This window comes from Thamnophis sirtalis, unplaced genomic scaffold (assembly GCF_051295495.1).
Source record: "Thamnophis sirtalis isolate CommonGarterSnake01/CBP01778 unplaced genomic scaffold, rThaSir2_p1.2 scaffold_3, whole genome shotgun sequence".
NCBI lineage: Eukaryota > Metazoa > Chordata > Lepidosauria > Squamata > Natricidae > Thamnophis > Thamnophis sirtalis.
Window position 1 is genome coordinate 152214075 of NW_028261383.1, and position 24210 is coordinate 152238284.

The window sequence follows — 24210 nt, forward strand, 5'->3', positions numbered from 1 at the left end:
TAAGTCTTCCTCCAGGATGCTTCCAAATTTCTCTCCTCTCTTAGAGCTCTGTTGTGCCTTCATCCTCTTCCATGAGGCGACAGTTCAACCCAAGGATCAGAATGGCACAGAATGGCAATACTCTCTCTCCTCGTTGAGTAAACATTGTAGAGAATGTGCCCTTCCTTCACGGGGAGAACCTTATACCTGAGGGGATTCTGTCTTCAACACAGAAGCCTGCAGGATGCTATACCTGCTAGTTCTTTGCCAAGTTCTGCATGTAAGAGTTGCACAAAAAGTGTTTTGTAGATTTTGTGGAAGCCTCCTTCTGCACAGAAAGATGTGCTGCCTGACTCTTCCCTGATCCTGGCTCCCATGTTTATGTTACCCTGGTCCGAGATCTTCTTTGAGCTTTGCCAATTCTCTCTTCATCCCCACCTTCAGTCTTTCTTCCTTTCAGGTTTCTATTTCAGCAAGCAGATTTTCTTTAAGATTTCACAATGAAACTCACATCGCTGCTGCAGGGAAAAAAATTGTCACCTCATCTCCCTTCTCTCTGCTATCTGTTTTTTCTCATCTCTTTCCAGCTTTTCCCAACTTGCCCTTTGGTGTGGCTCCAGCACTTTTACCAGTTATAGGAGATCTCAGTCAGCGTTTTCCCCAACCGTGCTCTGAGTATGTTATGCAATAGTTTGGGGGTCGTTCCACTCTGGCTTCTTCTTTGGACAAACCTTTGAACAAAGCACTGGGTGCTTCCCCCCCCCCCACTTTGGGTAAAGTCTAAGAATGCAAACTCATGGGAATTACGGTAGATTCAATTCATAGAATGAGTCAACCAAGGATGGAAGTGTTTGTTTTCTCTTAATTGACATTAAAATGCCAGTCATGTGATTGTAAGACTCAAGTTCAGCCTTCTCGGATCATATCAACCAACCTATCCGAAACCTCTAGCATGTAATGATAAACTATTCTGGCTCACAGCAACTACAGGCTGTTTCCGTGTGCAGCTTTCAGAATTAAATTTCACCAAAATCTTTTGAAATTCTACAATATCAGGAGCAGAAACAGCTAAAAGAGGTAAGAGATTCATTTATCAAAGGATTTTTTAAAGCTTTCCTTTAAAGAGTAGTACATTCTGAAAAATATATCTGTCACTATCTTTGTATAATGCCAGAATTGTCCATATTTTATGAAGTATCTTTTTAAGAGATACCTCCAATCTCCAATTCCATATAATTTTTGGAGTCACGAATACCAGAAATAAAACTGTAAGGAAAGTTGAAGGTAAATGTGATATTTTTAGGACTTTCGAGATTTTCATGGTCTAAATGCTGGAAATATTTTTTCACTTCCCAAATCTATCCCTACATCTTAGGAATTTCTTGGTGGCTTCCTATCCCAAATCTTAAAAAGATCCATCCCTACTCCTTCACCCATGAATGTTGCCGCCTCTCTCAGCCTAAAAGGGAGAATTGTTAAACCAGTGCTTTGCAAACTTGGCAACTTTAAGATGTGTGGACGTTAACTTCCAGGATTTCCTGGAGAGCAAACTGGCAGGGGAATTCTGGAAGTCCACTCAATTTAAAGTTGACAAATTTGAAAAACACCGTGTTAAACTGTATTAATCTGAGAATATTCTTGGGGGAGACTTCTGTTGTACAATCCTGCAGCTTCTTTCAGAGAATGGGGACTCATACAGCTACATTTCCCCCTTAAAACCATCCCATTTTCCTACCTCTTCATCCAACATTTTTCTTACCTCACAAAATCTATTAAGGAGGAAAGCTGTGCTATGTGCTTAGTGGGCACATTTGGAACGCAGAGAATATGATGTACTACTCTCCCCAATGGTGTGTTTTGTGCCCATTTATGTCATTTGTATCTATATGCAAATGTACAATTCCCACAATGCTTTGCTCTCTGATATGATTCAACAGATGTTCCTGAATAATCAACATTCTTCCAATAAATTAGTACGTTAAAAGGCTGTATTTTTTAAAAAAAAATTACAGATTTTTACAAATTATAAATTACTACTTTACAAATTTCAGATACTCCTCGACTTATCACTGGTCACTTAGTGACCATTGAAAATTCCAACAGACATATCTGCGGGTGCTTGCAACCCAGATTCAAAGTTTCAGCGGTCATGGATCTGTGACTGCACTTCAGGAATTAGGCAAACAGGCCACGTTTACAGCCATTTGAAGTGTCCCATGGTCACATAACTACATTTTATGATAGTTTTGCCAAAAAAAACCCCATCATTTACTTCTGGGTTTGAAAAAAACCAGTCCATAATGAACCACGGGTTCGCTTAATGACTGTGGTGTTTGCTTACCAATTGCCATGAAAAAGTCATAAAATTGGCTCAGTTATATGACCAATTCTCTTTACATCTGTCATGAATTATAATTCTGAGGGGCAGGTTCCATTACAGTCATAACTCAATGATTACCTGTAGTAAAAACAAAAGGGAAAGATAATATAAGATTAACTGCAAGGGTGAAATTCAGCAGGTTCTGGAGAACAAGTAGCAGAAATTTTGAGTACTTTGGAGAATTGGCAAATACCCCAGAGTGGGTAGAGAATGGAGATTTTGCAGTATCTGTTAAGTAAGGTCCCCGTTGAGAGAGAGAGTATGTTCAGCGAAGCGTTGTGAGAGTTGTGTTGGAGAACACACAAACCAGCATACAGAGACACTGCAGTTTAAATAGGCTTCTACTTTTGTGGAAATAGAGATATCAGAGTCCATCAAACAGTCCAAGTCATATGCGGATAATTCAGTCAGTCATCAATATCTTTCAGTTAAGGGATAATCTAAATAACATAGTCCAGTATCATATAATCAGTTCGGTACACAGAGTTTGCTAACATTTGGAAAACTTACAATAGCTCACGGCACTCAGATCAGTTCAGCCCAGCATCTAACAAACACAGAGAGAGAGCTAACAGGCATTCTGGCTCCCTCTTATGACTGATTGAAGAATACAGCAACCAATCACATTTTACAGTATGGTTTAAAGAAACAGTTACAACATTGTTACATGATTTATATATTGCCAACTCAACCATTAGAATTATATTCCTAGCATTCTCCCCTTTGGGTAGGACAATATATAAATCTTACAATCTTAATCCGTATTCCTCGCAACAATGTTTATGCTTTGTAGTACCATGGGCCTTAGTAAAATGATCTGCGATGTTGTCTTCAGACATACAATACTCCAGTGAAACTAATTTACTACTCACACTTTGCCTGACATTCAAATATCTTATGTCAGTGTGTTTTGACCTAGTTTTTACAGCAAGATCGGATGCCATCTGAATTGCTGCTTGATTGTCTTCATAAACAACAATATGTCTATCCCCATATCAAGTAGGAGTTGTGTATAGCACACCAAATCTGTACATACTAATGACAGACATGAGAATTCAGCCTCCTGCATGATTTTTTCGCCCTCCCCAGCTCCAGAGGCTTTATAGGAGCCTGGGGAGGGTGAAAACAGCCTACCCCCGCCCCCCGGAGGCCCCCCGGAGGCCTTCCAGAGGCTTCAGGGACCTTCAGGAGGCTTCCCTGAAGCCTCCACAGGGCAAAAAAAATGACCCTACGAGCAAAGCTGAAGTGACTAGAAACTTGTGCTGCAAAATGGAAGATGCTGGATCTTTGCAAGCCTTAGCTGTTCAACTGACTGCCTATAAAGAGCAGTCTACCATGTATCACACCACTTGAAGATGTGTGGACTTGGCTGATTGGCTGATTGGGGAATTCTGGGAATTGAAGTCCACACATCTTAAAGCTGTCAAGGTTGAAAAACACTGGTCTACCAGTGTTTAAGTCCTAGCTGGGCTCTACATGCAGTCAATGGATAGCTAAAGTTTTCAAAGACCCAGCCAGCATTCTCCATTTTCTGGCACAACTTTTAGAGATGACTTACTTTTTTTTTTTTCAGAGGAAAAGGCTGCAGAAAGATTTTGTCTCCTTGCCCGCTTGGTTCCTTTTCTTTTCAGCCTGGAATCAAGGCAAGGTTTTTAAAAAGGATAGAAATTGGAGACCAGAGGGAGAGTTTAATTTTACCATCTAAATGGGGCAGGGAGAGAAAATCAACAAGTCTGTCCCTTCCAGCTTCTTTTGTTTCTTTGCTTTTTAATTGAAGAAATGTGGCTTTTGGAGGAAGGAGGGAAAGGCATTAAGAAAAGAAAAGGTTTTGCTGCCTTTTGTGCAAAGGCCCTCTTCCCAAAACCTAGAGAGGCAGGAGAGTTTTGCAGTGTGCACATGGACAGCTGTTTAGCCAAGAAGCTCCAAAAGACTGGAAAACTGGTTCTTTCTTTTTTTTGTTCTAGAAAAGCAGGGCACCTTGGCAGGAGGAAAGGCAGAGGAAGAATTAGGAAAGGCAGGTCCATTCAGCATTTTCCTTCCCCATTGTTTCCCAGGCCGGCATACAAGGCACTCAAGAGGTGGGAAACATAGGCCTCCCAAAGCCTCTCAGGGTATGAGAGGCTTTGGGAGGCCTGAGGCAGGTAGGCTAGTGCCAGTGGTAGGTTGCGGATCCTGGTACGGTGAAATGGGGCCCGGTGTCCACCACATGAAAGCATGCAGCACGCATGCACACGTGCGCAGCGTGCACATGTGTCCTTATCTCCTGCAAAGCTCCGTGACACCTCCGCAATGCTCCAGGTGCTCAGCGGAGTATCACGCAGGTGCCGTACGCTCCATGTGCGGAAACGCCAAGGAGCTCAAATACAGGTAAGGACTGCGGGCGGGTGGGCCCTCCGGATCACCGTACCAGAACATTATCCGGTGCTCCCGGCAGGCATGGTACGCCTGTACCGGGGCGTACTGCCTGCAACCCACCACTGACTAGTGCCTGCATTATCTCCCCCACTCCTGTTTAATGACCCATGCATTTATTTAATGAAAACACTGGAAAGAGCTGGGTATGGATGATCATTACTTGAGCCAGTCCATTTAACATTGTCCTGACCTTCAAACCGAATGGGCAGGCTCCATTAGGGTCGTGACATGAGGACTACTTGTATGCTTGCAGTCCCTTACAGGGACATTTTCACCATTTGCATCTTCCTGCCAGCTTCCCCTTTGATTGTCCTCAACAGAAGGAGGGTTGTGAAGGTTATAAATGGTTAATGCAAGATTGTGGGATGCTGCAATTTCATAATTGTGACCCAAGCATTCAAATCATGATCACATGGCCAAAGGGATGGTGTGATGGCCCCAGCCATGGGGACCTATGAATACCCATCATAAATATCTCTCATTCGGTGGTAACTTTGTTGCTTGCATCCTTATGATTTATACTGAAATTGTTTCCTGATTGCTTATTTGTACCCTATGACTATCATTAAATGTTGTACCTTATGATGCTTGATGAATGTATCTTATCTTTTTATGTACACTGAGAGCATTTGCACCAAAGACAAATTCTTTGTGTGTCCAATCACACTTGGCCAATAAAGAATTCTATTCTATTCTATTCTATTCTATTCTGTTCTATTCTATTCTATTCTAACTTCAAATGGTCTTCAATGGACATTTAGCTACTGTATTAAAAGCTCCAGAGAAGCAGAGGTAGGTATTAGAAAGAATATCCTGATGGTATGTGCTGCCCACCAGTGTGAAAGATTGTCTCATAAAATGCCATGTTCCCTTTCATCAGACAATTTAGGAAAAATTGAGATGATATAACAAAATATACATCTAATCATTAAATTATTGCCAATACAAATTGGCAGCTGACATTTTTAGATTCCTGAAGCTATTTCATTAACACACAGGATTTTTATGGCTTGTAGTTCATTATTCTGCAGGTATTATCTATGTGGCTCTACCTGATTGCCCTGGTAGGGCTTTATATCCTCTGCCAATGGTACCGGGAGAGACAGGTGATGGAGAACCTGACAGAGAAATACATCTTCATCACTGGCTGTGATTCTGGCTTTGGGAACCAGCTGGCCAGGCAGCTGGATGCTCAGGGTCTGCGAGTGTTGGCCGCTTGTTTCACTCCAGAAGGTGCAGAACAGCTGGAAAGAGTCACATCGGCTTGTTTGAAAACCACCCTACTGGATGTCACCAACACTGAGAGTGTTGCAGCAGCAACTGAGTGGGTGGAGGAGCAAGTAGGAGACAAAGGTACAGTCCAAATACTGTTCTTTTTGCATGAGGCCAATGGGAACTAACTATTTTTATTTATTTACTCCTTTATTATTTACATATATTATTTGACATATTTTACTTCAGTGACAAAGGACAGAGTCTTTAAAAGGTTAGATCAATGACTTAAGCTATCTTGTTACTATCCTCCGCCAGGCTGCTTCAACTGAAAATGATTCTAGGTAAACTTTGGTTACTTGTCTTGAACTATATGAAAACTATCATTGTCGGAGGAAAAATATATTTGTCCTATCAGATGATTAAACATTTTTCACCACAGGCTTCAAACATTGCAACTCCTCCTTTCAAAATCTAGCTGTAGTAGCTCCTTGTACTGTTAAAAAAACCTCTTGCTTACTACTATTTAACAATATGATGATACAACAGTGAGAAAATATGGCTGTCCTCATACCCTGTTTCCCTGAAAATAAGGCCTCCCCGGATAATAAGCCCAATCGGGCTTTTGAGCGCATGCACTAAAATAAACCCTCCCCTGAAAATAAGCCCTCAGCAAAAATATTGCAACACAGCAACAGCCATGAGGTGACCATGCTCGCCACCTCCTGCACCTCAAAAATAATAAGACCTCCCCCAAAATAAGGCCAAGCGCTTATTTAAGGGGTCAAAAGAAAATAAGACCCTGTCTTATTTTTGGGGAAACACGGTATCATAGAAAGCATATGAATATGTTATTAGTAGCAATTTGTAGTTTCAGGGAAACTTGTGCTTATTTGTGTTCTAGCTCTGATCTCACAGGTTATATTGCTCCTAGTTCTTCATTATTATTTTTTATTTTTTTATTTTGTCAAACATGTATGAAATAACAGGTGTAAGTAGAAACATGGACATGAGCACATGAAATGAATACAAATAAATGGGGACAGCAGGACAGGGACGGTAGGCACGCTGGTGCGCTTATGCATGCCCCTTACAGACTTCTTAGGAATGGTGTGAGGTCCACAGTAGACAGTTTAAGGTTAAAGCTATGGGGATTGGAGGAAGTAACAACAGAGTCAAGTAGAAATTGGGACTAGCTGGACTCCATCACTAGATACTTGAGAATAATTAGTGTTTCTTTCTATCATGCTCTTCCATAGAGAAAGTAGTATTCATTACTGAATGCCAATTTGTCAGGTAGAAAGTCCTCGAGAACATACAAGACTCCATCAGATTCCAAAGGAGTCCAAGAATTATGGAAGTTAGTGAATCAACCACAACTGCAGAATGGAAAAGCCAATTCCAACCTAAATCTTCTAGGAAGTCACCTGACTATAACAATGGGGTCATTGAGACATTTGCATTCAGCTACAAATTAGCAAACTCCTCCCTAGTCAAGAATACTAGTCAGACCAAGCATAGAAAATGGGATGCTCAAAAGCATGAGTGTGCCTGTATAGGCCTCCCATGATGGTCACTGGGGCTCCTTGAATTTAATTAGATAAAATAAAAAAATGGGAAGTTAGCATATTGCAATGTAGTTCACCAACTTCTAGCACCATCTTTATTTACATAAATTCCTCTGTGCCTATATATTTTTTTAATCAAAATGATAAATCACTGCAAAGCAGTGGTTTGATGCCATTCACCTTAAAAGGAAGTCTACATCTGACACCTCTCTGAAATCTTGTCATATTAAAGACCGCTCAGATGCAATCACCTGAGATAAATAAATACATATCCTACGGCTCCTCAGCCACTACAATTAGAGTATATGATCTGTGGTAAATATGAGGAAATTTGGTTTCAAATGTTATTTTTAAATGGTATGGAAGATACCCAGGTGTTGTGGCCCAGCAGGAGCCGTTGGAACTGCCACCAGACTGCGAGAGTGAGGGGCCCTATGAGTCAGCTCTGGAGGATGTGGAGGACCCTGGACAGGGTTCCGACTCCGAGCAGCGCGCAGAGAGACTGGTTGGCCACCAGGTGGCACCTGAGCCTTGGACCAGTGGGGAGGAGACAAGGGAGAGTGATCCAGAAGCCAGCAGTGAGTTGTTCCTGGATGCACACCATCGGCGTCAGGAACAATTACGCAATTACAGGAGGTAATTGCGCTCAGTTGGTGGTCATTAGGCTCCTCTCCAGACTATAAAAAAGACTGCTTGTGACACGCCCCTCTTGCAGAAGTCAACGCATTGACTAAAGAGAACGTAACTAACTTGGCAGGCTGGATTGCTGCCAAGGTCCTTATCTGTTTGTTTGCTTGGCTTTCAGCCACCGAGATTTTGGCTTCTTGCTATTAAAAGTACATTCTAATTAAGCTTGTCTCGGCTTTTGTTACTGGACGGAGGACGGGGTCAGAACACCCAGGTATCCAAATCAAGCAACAGCTGATTACATCCATCCTTCAAAATCATATTGATTCATGGTTAACCATTCAAAATGAGATATTTTAAAATAGTTAATAATCAAAGTAATTAATGTTCAGAACATAACACATCTTTTTAAAATATTGTATTATTTCAAGAAAGTTAAAAACCATATTGAGTGAAACAGGACCAGTAAGAGAAGATAGAAGACAACTTGTGATAGTATGACTTCCTAACATTTTAAATACAACTGAACATTCCTTTTTTTTAAAAAAAAAGTGTTTTGTTTTTTATTTTTATACATCTCATTGCATAAATGGTTTGATTCCTGGGTGTCATATAATTCAATATCAATAAACATAATAGTATTATTCCTAGTAATTACATTACATTTTCATTTTAGTTTTACTAACACATAATTTCTACTATCAATCTTCAATTCTAAACCTTCTCATAGTTCTACCATACACTGTATCATCTTAACATCTGTTTTTGCTATTTCCCCCTCTTATTTCTACCTCTATTTTAGCCCCCCCTTTTCCCCCCTTCCCCTATCATTCTAATATTCAAAGATGTGATCCTTCCTTTTTTCCATTATTCAATATTTCAAAATGCACTTCTAGCATCAATCTTGATTTTTCAAGCTTATCAAATTACTTAATCCTAGCTTTTCACTGTTAATCACATTTTTATACATATTTAATAATACCATTCTACAAATTCTGTTTATCTAATTTACAAACTATTTTTCACTCTATAATTCTAATAAATATACATTACATTACTATCTTAAAAATGATTTTTGTCTCACACCACATACAGAGCAGTTATCCAACTTATATAGTTCTAATATTCATACACGTTATAAGGTATTTTCATAAAATGTCGCTTTACATTCCTTTCCCTTTATTCTACATTTTTTACCCTCATCCAAATTTTTAATCTTCTTCTTTTTGTCTCCCATACACTTCTTTTAATTCTTTTAATTCACCTACTTTTGGATCTGCATTATAACTATGTTCTCTAATTTTCTCTCCCTTTGCCCTTTCCCCCCCACTGTCTAATTCTATGACTACCTGTTCTAACCTCTTTTTCTTCTCTCCAACTGTCTTCCTGCTTCTTGCGTTTCATTTTCACATCTTTTAGAATATTTCCCTTCTGTTCTACTCCCTTATTCACCATCAATTGTACTATTATCTTCTTGTTGTTGCCTTCTTCTTGTTGATTTCCCAATTCTGCTGTCTCCCCCGCTCTTTCTGATGATTCCATTTTTTCCTCATTGTCCTGTTCTTTACTTATTGTTCCTTGTATTATATTTTCCAATTTTTGATCTGTACGTTCTATACAACTAAATATTTCCTTCATCTCCTTGTGTTATTCTTTTATAAAATCCTTAATGTCTTGGTACATCAGCTCCATTTCATTGTCTCCACTTGCTTCCATTTTACAATTACTATATTTTTCGGAGTATAAGATGCACCTTTTTCCCTCAAAAAAAAGGCTGAAAATCTGGGTGCATTTTATACTCTGAATACAGCATTTTTTTTGCCTCCCGAAACCCCGCCCCTTCACCAAAATGGCTGGGCATAGCCTTTAGGAGGCTTATAGAGTGCTCCTGGGGGCTGGGGAGGGCAGAAATGAGTGAAAAAGGCAGTTTTTTGCTCAAATCCCCCCCCCGCAACCCCCAGGAGCACTGTATATGCCTCCTAAAGGCTATGCATGCCCTTTTTTGACAAAAAATGGGCCCATTTTTGTGAAAAACGGACTGGTTTTTTTGCCCATTTTTGGCTCCCACCACCCTCCAGGAGCACTCCCCCACCCCCAAGAGCATTCTACAAGCCTCCTTCTTTGGAAGAAAAATGGGCTGTTTTGGGGAGGTCTGCAGAGTCCAAAAACTTTTTTTAAACTTGCCTCTTCAAAATCTTGGTGCATTTTATACTCCGGTGCATCTTATACTTTGAAAAATACGGTAATCCAATTTAAGAAAAGAAGCCAGGAAGTTGTCCACAGTTTTTCCAATCACTTTGATTTGCTCAACAATATTCAGGGTCACTTGACTGAAGGTCTTGTTTCTTGTATAAATTTCCAGTAATTTTTAAGTAAATACTTATAATCCAACAATGTAAAAAGTTCCAAAGTTGCATAGTTCTCCTTTTAGCAGCAGATGGCACTCAAACTTCAGCCTGGTACTGCCTCTCTGCGTAGTGCTGATTTTAATTATTTTAAATTTGTAAATCCAGGAGGGCAACATTTATAATAATAAAAAAAACAAGCTTCAGATCGAATTCGAGTATTTTTTTAAATGCCTTAAATACCACATCTTCACTTTGAGATTTCAGTTTTCTTTTCCTTAGTTTTCTTTCAAAAAATTTCTCTTCTTAAATATTCTGATTCTTTTAATGTGCTTTTTCCGCTGCTAGCCAATAGTTCCAATATGCTTCCCCCTTGTATTTCCTGGGGTCACTTTTCAATAAAAAATAGTCTCTTACCCAGTTCACAAGCCACTCACTTTCTCTGCACAGTCTTAGATTTTCAGGCTGTCTTCGGCTTCAGGGCAGCCATGTTTGCTGCCACTGCTCCCTGTTGTTGACTGAGGGGGCTTTCCTAGTCGGGGAAAATGCGGCTCCCCTCTACCTGTTAGGTGGTCCCCCTTTGCTTCACCACTCCTTCAAAGTGGCTATGGTCCGAATTTGGACCCTCTGATAAGGAGAGATTGGAGCTGATCACAGAGTTCATGGATCAGGCTTCCGAAGGTGCCAGAAGTTAATACAACTGAACATTCTCATTGCTTTGAAATCACACTCTCAGAAATCGATTCTAAATAATACTATTTAACAAAAAAGTCTTGAAAATACCTTCCATGTAAATAATCCTCACTAAGCTTAATAATTAAAAAATTAGAAAATTTGTTGCTGGATGCTTTACTCAGATAACTAAAGACATATGAAAAAATAGCTTGATGGACCTCTTGAGTGCATGGTGGAAATATAAGTGTCTAGAGAAAATATATCTAATATGGTAAATAGTTCAATAGTAAAGATTTTAAACATTTTGCTAGTTCAAAAACTACAGGTACAATCCTAAATGTGCTGGCCATAATCCTGCTTAGAACTGGGAGATGAGTTAATGTGAGGCACCTAGATTCTCCTTGTAGGGGAGATGATACATAGATAAACTAGGTAGGTAGGTAGGTAGGTAGGTAGGTAGGTAGGTAGGTAGGTAGGTAGGTAAGATAGATTAGATAGATAGATAGATAGATAGATAGATAGATAGATAGATAGATAGATAGATAGATAGTGTGTGTGTGTGTGTGTGTGTGTGTGTGTGTGTGTGTGTGTGTGTGTGTGTTTGTCCAGGTATAGTAAGAAAAATGTGATGCCATGGCTCAGTTTTAATACCAAAAAAAAAAACCCTTCAATTTATATGAATCAACATGAACAGCTAAAACCTCTGAAGATATCTTCAAAATAATCTATTGAACCATCAATTTGATTCCATATAAGAGAAGTAATGAGTCTGTTTCCACAGGTCTCTGGGGCTTGGTGAACAATGCAGGCATCGCTTTCCCATTGGCTCCCAACCAGTGGCTGACCAAGGATGACTTTGCAAAGGTGCTGAATGTCAACCTGCTGGGAGTAGTTGATGTGACCCTCCACTTGCTGCCTCTGATCAGGAGAGCCAGAGGGAGAGTAGTCAACATGAGCAGTATAGCTGGAAGAGTTGCTTATGGTGGAGGCGGCTACAGCCCTTCAAAATTTGCATTGGAAGCCTTCTCTGACAGCCTCCGGCAAGTCATTCCCTTGTATATTCGTTTCATTCTGTCTCTCCTATGCCTGCTATCACCATGGGAAAGAGGAGATGAGGCTAGAACTCATCTAGCCTCACATCTCACAACAAACAAGCTGTGGTTGTTGAATACATATCACCACCATCTGCTAGCCATCTCGTGTTTAGATATTGTCTCTTGGGGGGGTGGGGGCTTGGACATTCTAGCCAAAAGAAGCATTCCTGCACAATAAATGAAGTTCAAGAACATAAAACTCTTGAACATTTTCCCATCCAGGTTTAAGTCCAGGTGCCTTACTTTCAAAATGAACCATTGATAACCCTTGATTTGGCTTCTCTTTTAAATTCCCACACCTAGCATTTGGATTTCTGGTTTTTTGTTTTGTTTTTTAAAGTACATGCCATTTAATGGAAATCCATATAATTGTATTTTTAAATACTTAGTCATTAGCAGTAAAACAAAATGGATATTGAAAAGAAAATTGTCATTCCAGTGATTTGCTTTTAATTTTTTTCAATTCCGCTTTTGGTGGTGGTGATGATGATGATTGACATGGATTCTTTTTTAAACTGCACCCATTTTTAATTGATGCAGACTTAAAAGATGCTGAGTCAGCTGAATTTTCATATCTCCTTATAAGGGATGAGGATATCTTAGTTTGGAAAAAAAAATCAGATTCAAAAGTGAAATGTACACATATTTTTTCAGTGCTTTCTATTGTTATCATAGCCTATACTATTTCTAGTATTATTGCTACTATACAATTTTCTCTATACTATTTTCTATTATTACTTCTACACTGTTTTTATAAGCTCCACTATTACTAGCAAAGAGCAGTGCTCTCTTCTTACACTGTTTCCTCCATCCTCCATTTTTTTCTTTCTTCTTCTTTATTAATACACAAAATGTTAAGCATTAGCACATTCTATAATGTGGTTTGTTTTGCTTTGTTGTGCCTCTTCTTTTTTTTCCTATGGAGCCTTCAGTTTCTGTGAATTAAAAACAGCTCCATCTATTTGCCTGTTTTCTATTTGTTACTAACTGCAGTGCACAACTTCCAAAGTGCACATCTCTCTCCCCCATATGTTTCACAATTGTAGTTTTTATAGGCAACTCTACTGTGCTGCTGGACAGAATAGTCAAGTAGGAGGTGGGAAAGGCAGCAAGGGTGCCTCCAATTTTTTCAGCATCCTCCCCTTCCATCCTTTGCATCTGATGATGATGATGATGATGATGATGATGATGATGATGATGATGATGATGATATTTCTGACCCCACATACCCAAACTTGACTGATCTCAAAAAATGAGTAGCTTTCAGTTTTATGAAAATATTATTAGACATCAAAGTGCCACAAAATCAAGTTTTGCTTTTAGCACATATAGAAATTGAATGTGTTTGTAAAGTCACAAGAATTGAGCTCAGCTTGAAGACTAGAAGAAGACTTCATATGAAGGGTAGCCCAGCAGGTGGCATCAAAAAGCCAACTCCAAAAACTATCTCCAGAAAGATCTCAAAAAACTAAGACCTGTTTTCAGGGGTGGGTTGCTGCCAGTTTTATTACTGATTCACAACATGCACGTGTGCTTTTCAATGTAAATTGTTCTTCGCGCATGCGCAGAACAATTTACAGTAAACTGCGCACACACAGTCACTATAAACCAAATGGCGGCGGCCCAGTAGCAGCAAGGGAACAGGTTCGGAGGCGTGGCAGGCCTGGGTCACTGTCGGTTCTGTGACCCAGGCCTGAATTCCACTACTGGTTCAGTTAAACCATGCCAAACTTGGATAGTGAGCAACTAGCAAATCCACAATGTAGATTAATGGTTAAAACTATTCTGGAGGAAGGCAGTGCCAAATCACTGTTCCCAGGAAAACTACACAGATGTGTGCAACCAAGTCACGATACAATCAAAGAAATATTTTATGAAGGTTATAAAATCTCTTTCATAATCAGATTATTATTTAAATGGGTTTGCTGCTATCTGCCAAAGCTGCAAATGCCCTAATTAAATTTCTCTTGTGGATTTTTTGCTTTGCCAATAGCAAATCACTTCGGATAGAAAACTTTGAAGGGCAGTATTTTTTATCTCCTTCATTTCACTTTCTTTCTTTCAGCTCTTAGACTATCAAAATCTTGTTTTCATACATTCTAGCTGAATTCTGGGATTATTCTCAGAAAAAAAGTTCTTCAGTTTAAAAAAAAAGTAAGCAGAAGAAAAGCACGTTTGGGGATCTAGTAAAATGGAGCAAGGAATGATTCTAGTCGGAGACAGGAGGAAAATCCTTACTTTTTAAAAAGGTTTTTTTTTTCCTGTAGACGTGAAATGCATCCTTTTGGGGTCAAAGTCAGCATCATCGAACCAGGCTCATTTTTAACAGGACTAGATAAATGTGCAGCTGAGTTCTTCAGAACCCTCTGGAGCAACGTACCACCTGATATCAAAGAACTGTATGGCCAGGAATTCTGGAGCAAAAGTAAGTTAAAATGTGTAAAACATGTAAAACCAGGAAAGTAATATTGCCAGCAAAAGGTAATCTTGCAGGACCTTATTTCTCATATCATAAGGTTTTGTGAACTACAGTTCATCAAATGCAGGAACTATTCCTGAGAGACCAATCTGTAAGCCTAAATGTGAGCATATTTCCATTTATGTATAAAAGAGGGTGATAAACTCTCAGGGTGGAAAGAGGATATATGGAGTTAGGGGGCTGGTATCCAAAGCAAAAAAAAACCTGGGTGACAAGAGAAAGAGAAGGATGATCACTTTTGTCTGTGGTGCTTTAGAGCAGGAGTCCCCAACCTGTGGGCTGCGGCCCACTACTGGACTGTGGCTGGCCAGTGCATGTATGCACATATACCGACTCAGGGGTGGGCTTCAAAAATTATTAGCAAGGGGTTCTCTGCCTGGTTGCTGGGTGGGCTTGGCCATGGTGGGTGTGGCCTAGTTGGCCTCCTACACCATGGGGGGGTTATTTGTCCTCCCCGGGTTCCAGAAGCTTTCCTCGAGCCTCCGGGAAGGTGAAAATGGCCTCCCCATGCTCCAGAGGCCCTTTGGAGGCCAGAAATGGGTCTGTTTCTGGCCTTCCCAAATTTCCAGTAGTCCCATTTTTTCTCCCTCTCCGAGCCTCTGTACACGTCCTGCACTTATCTGCAACCAAATGGACTGCATGGGGACTCCTTGGAGGGGCGGGGTGGGCGAGGCCAGCCAGGAGTGGGATTTGGGGGTTCTCTGAACTGCACAGAATCTTAGCTAGAGGTTCTCTGCGAACCCCCCAGCAGCCCACCCCTGCCACTCCCCCTCCACTGGGCTACCAATCCAGAAGGGTTGGGGAACTCTGCTTTAGAGTCACATCTTAGATTCAACCACTGCTGAGAAGCAAAGTCCCACTGAGTTCGAAGGGGGCAGTATTTTGCTCATAAGAAATGTGTGCAGCTGGTAGAACTGCATGCAACTCTGTTAAAGAAAACCACACTCTTCTTGGAGTCTTTATGATGTAGCATTCTGATAAAATGAGAGAAATGAAGAAATGTGGGGTTTTTTTCCAAAACAAAGAGCATCCCACTACCACTGCTGCCATTATGAGGTCTTGCTCTAGCCCTGAAAGAGTTGGACCAGAGGATCTACAAAGTAGCTTCCAACCCATTCATTCTATGGTTCACCAAATAAATATGTTAGAACATTTCCAATTTGTGACGACCATCCCCAGAAAAAGTATGCTGTTTTCTTATTGATTCCCCCTCCCCCAAAAAAGGTGGTGGCTCCCCACAACCCCCAAAGTAAAGTTCTTAACCATATCCTTTATGTTCTGTTAAATTAATGGGTAATTTAAGCATTCCAGACAGCGCTGGTGTAAGCTACCATTACCACTCAAGGCAAAGCTTTTTCCTATTGGCAGGACCACTTGTAATATTTTTTATTTTTGTATCAGTGATACCTGATACTCTGAGACATTGAGTATGGCTTTGCAACTTGATAAAACAGAATTCAGGTGGAAACATTTTTGTTCTATACAATTGACTAACTAGCCTAACTGCACTGGATTGTTTCTTCAGGCACTTTCCATCTTACAACTAAGGTACTCCCAAAGGCAATTTTTCAAGAGGCAACTGGACTTTCTTGTTTTCTTTGAAGATGTTTCGTTACCCATCCAAGAAGTTTATTCCACTCTGACTGGATGCTAGGGAATGGAAGGACCATCCAGTCAGAGCTGAAGAAGCTCCTTGGACGACAAGCAAAACGTCTTTTAAGAAAAACAAAGAAATCCAACTGCCTTTTGAAAACGCACCTTTGGGGCAACCATGACTTGGATGACTGAGAATCTCCATAGACCTACAACTATAGTATCCCTGGTTCTGGCTCATAGTTGTTAGCTTGGTAACCAAAGAAATAAAGTGGGGACATGTCAGGCAGGAATCAATACATAGAAAAATATACATTACCTAATTCCTGGTCTAGCCTATTTCATTTTCATTTTCAAAACAAATGTGTGTGTGTGGCTATGCATATAATACTTATTTTAAAATTGATTGACTGGTTATCTGCCATTAAATAAATGATGGCCCTTAGTAATCACATAGATATTCCTCATAACAATCTGTCTCAAATTGGGTCATTCAAGTCTCCAGACAGTGCAGCCATTGCTGCTGTAAGGAACCAATCCACCTTTCCACTGGTCATATCAGGCGCCAACGATAGAACCGGTTTGGGGTTGTGGCAGGCCGAGTTACTACCTACTCAGCCGAACCAGTAGGACCCCACCTCTGGTTAGAGGGATTTTATTAATCATTGCCCTGCTCCAGCTATTGCAACCACACTAAAGTTTACACTTTATTGTTCTAACAAACTCTGCTTTGCATTATTTTAACTAGGACACAGCTTTAAACAATATGAAAATCTGCAAAAGCAAATTAGGCTACAAATGATACTGAGACATGCAAAAAAACAACAACAAATAGTTAGCAAACGTGTTTCTCTGCAGTTGGAAGGCCATAGCATAGAGTAAAGGAATTCAATAACAGCAGAGTAACAAATGTTCATTTAGTAACAAAATTAGGTTTATACCCCTGTGTGAGGGCTATTCAGATTTTTAAATTACGCCCAAAATCATCATGCTAATGTTATATCTGATCAGAGACAAAAAAAAAAAAAAAACGGGAAGTATGTGTAGATAATAGCATGCATGGATCTAATTTGCATGTTAGATTCACATTTGCTGATGAAGAAGCAAAATAGAATGTACTTTTCCTGTTTTTCTTTCTCCTCTGAAAATTGTGACATTAAATACAATTTAAATCTCTAGCTCTTATTAACTATTTGCACTCTTCTTAGAAATGATGGAAAAGGTCAGTTATTCCAAGACTTATCCAGGACTCCATTTCCTTAGATATAGATTATAGGAGACTTGTACTATTTTTACAATATAAAATGCTTCCAGTAATGACATCCTAATAGATGATTCGCCATAGCACCTGAGGATTTCCTAGAGAGCACAAAACCAGCCTTCTGCGTCTTTTTAAAAAAAGATTAGATCCAGCAGATAGCCCTCAGCTATAGTATAAGCTCCATATTACCCTCTTTGTGGGAAAAGAGGTGTTCAGTTCCATGAATTGTTTTTGCTTTCTTGAGTGGCCTTTCTGCCTCCCAAGACATCGGCAATTTATTATCAGCTGCTGTGTTGTCAAGTCTGCAGAGGCGCCACCTCAAAACATCACATTAATAATTCTATCACCTAAAAAATAATAATAAACACTGGAAAGTTTCAGGAAAGAATGTTATGTCTCAAAATTTTGGAATTCTGATGTGAGATCATGGAAATGTGATCACTGAAATCTCATAAGATTTGCTGATCACAGGAGATTTTAAACACTTTAAAAAAGTGATATGATAGATTATATGATAGATGCCAATATCAAGGGCAAGACCATGCAGTGGCACATGAAGATATTGCCAATCACTTGCACAACCTAATTTAGAAAGAAATATTAAAAATGGCAAGAGGGCACTCAGAACAGCAACATTCTGTCAAGTTTTCCAATCTTTATCTACTTATTCACTGATTCATTCATTTATTGAAGGACCACCTTCACAGAGGGATTCTGGGCAGTGTACAATAAAACCATAAAAACAGTATGCAAACTACTGTTATAATGTAGTTTCATCTCTTTGGGTGGTAGCCATAGCTGTGGAATGGGAGAAGATAAAGGATCGTGACATGAAAGACACAGTGCTATTTTACAGCCGAGGGTTAGATCTCAACCCAGATTGCCAATTAACTGTTTCTCATGCTGACAAACATGGTTTGCTCAATCCAGGTGGCTGACTTATTCTTTCTTTCTATCCACAGTTAACCAAACATTTGTTGGCAGTAGTTGGAAGAAAACAAACCTCCAGATAGTTACAGACTGCATGGAACATGCCCTAATTTCTGCCTACCCTCATAGCCGTTACGCTGCAGGCCGAGATATCAAATTCTTCTTCATCCCCCTCTCTTACTTGCCAACCCTACTGACAGATTATATTCTGACCTATGGCCATCCCAGACCAGCCAAAAGTCTGTATTGATCACAGTCTCATAGTTTGTACAAGAATCAGGCTACACCCACTTCTCATTTAGCAACTACCTCAGTCCAATTGATTTTCCAACCAATGGGCACATTTATGACCAAATTTCATCCATCTGCACTGTTGATTGCACTGCACTTGTGTGATATTTGCAGTGTCTCTGTCACATGTTCACTTAGCAATCATTTCGCTTCACATACTGATTGTTGGAACATAACATGATTGCAAAACAAGAGATGAGTGTATAGAAATGATGAGACACGTGGATTACACCAAGACATTGTAACTTTGTAAAAAAAAAAAAAAAGTTAATCCGCTGGATAAAAGAAAATATGCAGTTCCAAGTTTGTCATTTCAAACTAAAACCTATCTTGGTCAGTAGGTTTAATAAGGAACTGAAGTTCATTTCCCTTACAATCCCACATAAATATAAAAATGATCCATTTTTATGTTTTCACAAATATGTTCACTTTTATGTAACTCAAAATCATTGTTTTGGGGTAGAATATTCTTTAACATAGGATGACACTGGACAACGATTACCAAATTAAAAAGGAGAAGATTTCTGTAGATATTAATAGCCATTTTTGGCAGCTGTGTTCCTATTGATCAAGAAGTTAAAGGGCTCTGGAGGGGAGGAGCCGAAGTCACGACGACATGACATGCGATCTCAATGCTCTGAGATTGCAGTCAACACTTTTGTCTCTGGGTGGTCCAAACGGACCTAAACCCTCCCGCAAGAATACATCTTGCTGATCACAGGGACATTGCAAAGTCCCTAGTTAATCCAAGAGTTGTTCAAGCCGGTGACAAAAAATCCAGCCAAATGGCTGATGTGGTCGGGGCAGCTCCAAAACGGAAGGATACGGAAAGAGAAAGTGTTTTCAGCTGGTGAGGAATTTTTACTGTTTTAAAAGTGACTGCCTATTAAAAAAAACCTTAAAATTAATTTAAATTGGAGAACAGAAGAAATAAGCGGCAGAATTAAATTTGGGCTGGTTTTGAACAGTGGGTTATCTTACTTTTTAAATGCTATCTTTACGGACGGAATTTATGCGAGCCTTTTAAAACGAACGGATTAAGTTTCCTTCTTCTGTTTTTTTTTTTCTTTGACTATTCTCCATAATCTATGGACTAAAACTCTCCTCTTTCATTACTGTGGGTATTTTTCTAACTCATTTAAAAATCGGACCTTTTTTTAAAATTTGAAATACAAAAAGATACAAAAAGAAACAAAGAAGTGGTAACATTCTAACATTATAACGCTGCTACTCGGAAGCTAGATGTTTGTGTATTGGAAACGAAATACTTCTTTCACTGATTATCCTGGCTTGGCACTTCAAGGACTCACAGCTTGTTTATAGAGTGATAAAAAGAAGAAGAAAAACACACAGACTGTTCCTTTGAAGTAGATACTTAACCAGAGAAAGGTGAAATGTTATTGTGATGCTTAATTCTGCTAAAAACTTCTAAGCTAGAGTAGCAGTGTTTGTCAGCTGGAAATCATGACGCAATTTCAACACCAGAAAGAAGTTTTAAATCTGCAAAAGATATTCTCAGAAATACAGAAATTATCAAATACAAATGAGAGCATAGAGTTGGATTACTTAGTGCATCTAACAGTAAAATATGACGGAGAAGTTGAAGATGTTCATCAAATGGAAAAAGTGGCGGTTAAAATCCAAAAAATTGAAGAGGAAAATGAATTTAAAGAAATTAAAATTGCTGATACTTATGGTGATTGGTTTGTTTCTGAAAATGGAAAGAGTGGAATACTGAAAAAGGAATTAAATGGAGGGGAAACTTACCCCAGATGGGAAGATACAGAAGAGGAAAAAATAAAAGAATTTATGGACTTAAAGAGAGAAACTTTATTAGCAATAGTTTTGATAACACCACCGACAATCAAAGATAAGCAGATTAAGAAAACAGAAGAAGGGCATCGAAATTACATGAGAGATCTTATAAGCAAAGAGTTGCTAAGAGGAGTCCATACAAAGCTGATTAAGGAGATGATTAGAGGACTGATGCCACAAATGGCAGAAGAGATGACACAGTTTTGTTATTGGAAAGATACTGGTTGATAAATGGAAGAGTATAATTTAAAACTAGCTAAACTTAGCAAAATTTAGTGATAATAGATATAGTTAAATAAATATTTGATAATGATAATAATGTATACAATGTGTAGTGTTATGATAAGTAATAACTGGATATGAATATTGAATAGCACCCATGAAAGGAAGATCAGAAACCCTTTTGGATTATATATAAAGGTTAATAATAATAATAATAATAATAATAATAATAATAATAATAATAATAATCAGCCTGAAAAAGTCACCGAAAATCAGATGGTCAAGATGTTGTGAGATTTCCGTATGCAAACGGACAAAATACTGGCGCATAATACACCAGACATCACACTGGTTGAGAAAAATAAGGTCACAATCATAGACATCGCAATACCAGGTGATAGCAGGGTCACCGAGAAGGAACATGAAAAAATTGCAAAATACCACGACTTAAAAATCGAAATTCAACGATTATGGCACAAACCAGCAGTGGTAATTCCAGTGGTAATCGGCACACTGGGTGCTATTCCAAAAGCACTGGAATTACATTTAAAACAGTTAAAAATTGACAAAATCACCATCAGTCAAATACAAAAAGCCGCACTGCTTGGATCTGCACGCATATTACGAAAATACGTTACGACGTCCTAGGCCCCTGGGTGGGGCCCGACTAGTAACCAATGCCAAATCCGGCGAAACAACTGGCCGCTGTGATACAATTGTTTATAATAATAATAATAATAATAATAATAATAATAATAATAATAATAAAAGAAAGTCAAGAACATCTATTAATCGAAGTAAAGAACAAAAATCTACTGAAGGCCCAACAGACGAAACAAGAATACAGAAAAGATGTGATAAAATCAAGAATGGAGAGTTGGCAGAACAAAGCACTGCATGGCCAATTTCTGGAAAAAATAAAAGATAAAGTGGACAGTGAACAAACTTGGTTATGGTTAACAACAGGTACATTAAAGAAAGAAACAGAGTCACTAATCCTGGCTGCGCAAGAACAAGCTATCCGCACAAATGCCATTAAGGCCAAAATTGAAAAATCCTCTGATGATGCCAAATGCAGACTTTGCAAAGAAGCTGATGAAACTGTTGATCACATACTCAGCTGCTGTAAAAAAATGGCGCAGACTGATTATAAATTGCGGCACAATTCAGTAGCACAAATGATCCATTGGAATTTGTGCAAAAATTATAATATTAAAACAGCAACAAACTGGTGGGAACATCAGCCTGAAAAAGTCACCGAAAATCAGATGGTCAAGATCTTGTGGGATTTCCGTATACAAACCGACAAAATACTGGCGCATAATACACCAGACATCACACTGGTTGAGAAAAATAAGGTCACAATCATAGACATCGCAATACCAGGTGATAGCAGGGTTGCCGAGAAGGAACATGAAAAAATAGCAAGATACCAGGACTTAAAAATCGAAATTCAACGACTATGGCACAAACCAGCAGTGATAATTCCAGTGGTAATTGGCACACTGGGTGCTATTCCAAAAGCACTGGAATTACATTTAAAACAGTTAAAAATTGACAAAATCACCATCAGTCAAATGCAAAAAGCCGCACTGCTTGGATCTGCACGCATATTACGAAAATACGTTACAACGTCCTAGGCCCCTGGGTGGGGCCCGACTAGTAACCAATGCCAAATCCGGCGAAACAACTGGCCGCTGTGATACAATTGTATAATAATAATAATAATAATAATAATAATAATAATAATAATAATAATAATAATAATAATAATAATAATAATAATAATAATAATAATAAAAAGAATTAAGTTAGATTCAGTTAAGTCTTGACTACTGGGGGGGGAAATGATATGATGCAGGATATAGTCAAATAAAGGAAGGATAATGAATATATATATATAATGTACAATATAAGGAAATGAGATGTAAATTGTAAACAATGATTTGGAAAGAAGGATAGAAAACTTTGTTATTAAATATTATGAATGTTTAGCTAGAATAGGATATAAGGATTTAGTGTCATTGGAGGATTTTAGAAATAAATAGTAAATGAAATGCCAGTATGTGGTTATGTATTAAATCTTGGTATATTTTATGATGAAGGACGTTTAAACAACTATAGTCAAATGAAAATGGAGGTATGATGACGGTAACATGTATAAATATCTGAGTTAAAATACTTGAGTTAATATGAATTATGCTTGATGACTGTGGAAGAGATGCATGAAAGTCTTTTGTAACCAACTAATACACTTTCTACAGTATGTAAAAAAGGAAAATTTTATGCATTGTATTTGTTTTGAAAATAAAAAATAAAAAAACTTTAATAAAAAAAGAAGTTAAAGGGCTCTGATTCTAAAGAGTCAGAGTTTAAAGACTCAGCGTCTAAAGATGAAGAGGTGGAGGTGACTACAGAGGACCTTGTGGGATAGCAGTCTGCCTCAGAGAACAGCAGGGACATACTTGGAGCTGCAGAGCCTGTGAGCAGCTAGAAGCAACAGCAGATGAGGGGGTCTGATCTAAGACCTCCCACCACATGTCAGAGAAGAACAGGCTGAGCTGGTGGCTAGGGTTAAGCATATCATCAGCCTAGAGTCACTACATCCCCACAAGCAGTCCATGTCCTCTTCCGTTGACCCTTATCTAGTATCAAGTTAGTACAGAACTTTAGTTAACCAGATTCTTGTTTATAGGTTTGAGCGATCAATATCCAGAAATACAACTTAATGCATTGCGTGCCCGACACACCAAGTTCTAAGCCATGAAGAGATCAACAGAGGAGATCAACACAACTCCTTGCAAGGCAAGGGTATCCCCACCATTAACTACTTGCAACTGGTGCAGCTCTATTTCAGAGCCACAGCTAGCAAGTGATCTTTCATGGGGAACAACTGCTCAATTTACTGGAACCTTTGGGGTTTTGTGCCCTGAACTCCTGCCTGTGGAAATGCTGCTTTTGAATCTGGACCAGCTGATGACCTACCGTGGCTCTACAAAAGTCTGGATAGTGCTTGGATGACATTTCTTCCTACTGCTTGAAACTTTTGCTTATCGGGAGCTTTCCAAGCGTTTCTAGACTGTCTGAGATTGTGTGTGCATGTCCGCATATTGTAGACACTTTGCTGTAATTACTCAAACTAAGTAAAGCCTTTGACTGGGCTCCTTGTGCATGTGTGTTATGTGTATCAGGCTTTGGACAGGACAGTTTATTCCCAACCCATAACCTTCTAATATCCATCTCTAGCTAAACATGCACCCTGAAGACTTGCCTTCAAACCAGTTTTGTTTAGGCTGCTGTTAGTTGGGCCATGCCACTCCTATT

The 24210-nt window shown here is 39.1% G+C and overlaps 1 protein-coding gene across 2 annotated transcripts; it reads left to right on the forward strand.

Moving 5' to 3' along the window:
- Positions 1–963: 963 nt before the first annotated feature.
- Positions 964–20539, forward strand: LOC106551507 (17-beta-hydroxysteroid dehydrogenase type 6). Of its 2 annotated transcripts, none has more exons than XM_087710445.1 (5): positions 964–1056; positions 5806–6127; positions 11983–12241; positions 14563–14720; positions 18591–20539. In XM_087710445.1, exons 2-5 carry the CDS (start codon positions 5815–5817, stop codon positions 18806–18808), a joined length of 948 nt encoding a protein of 315 aa, XP_087566571.1. In that variant the 5' UTR covers positions 964–1056; positions 5806–5814; the 3' UTR covers positions 18809–20539. The 2 variants fall into 2 exon arrangements, with proteins under 2 accessions (XP_087566571.1, XP_087566572.1); XM_087710446.1 differs by having other exon boundaries at positions 967–1056; positions 5791–6127.
- Positions 20540–24210: the final 3671 nt, after the last annotated feature.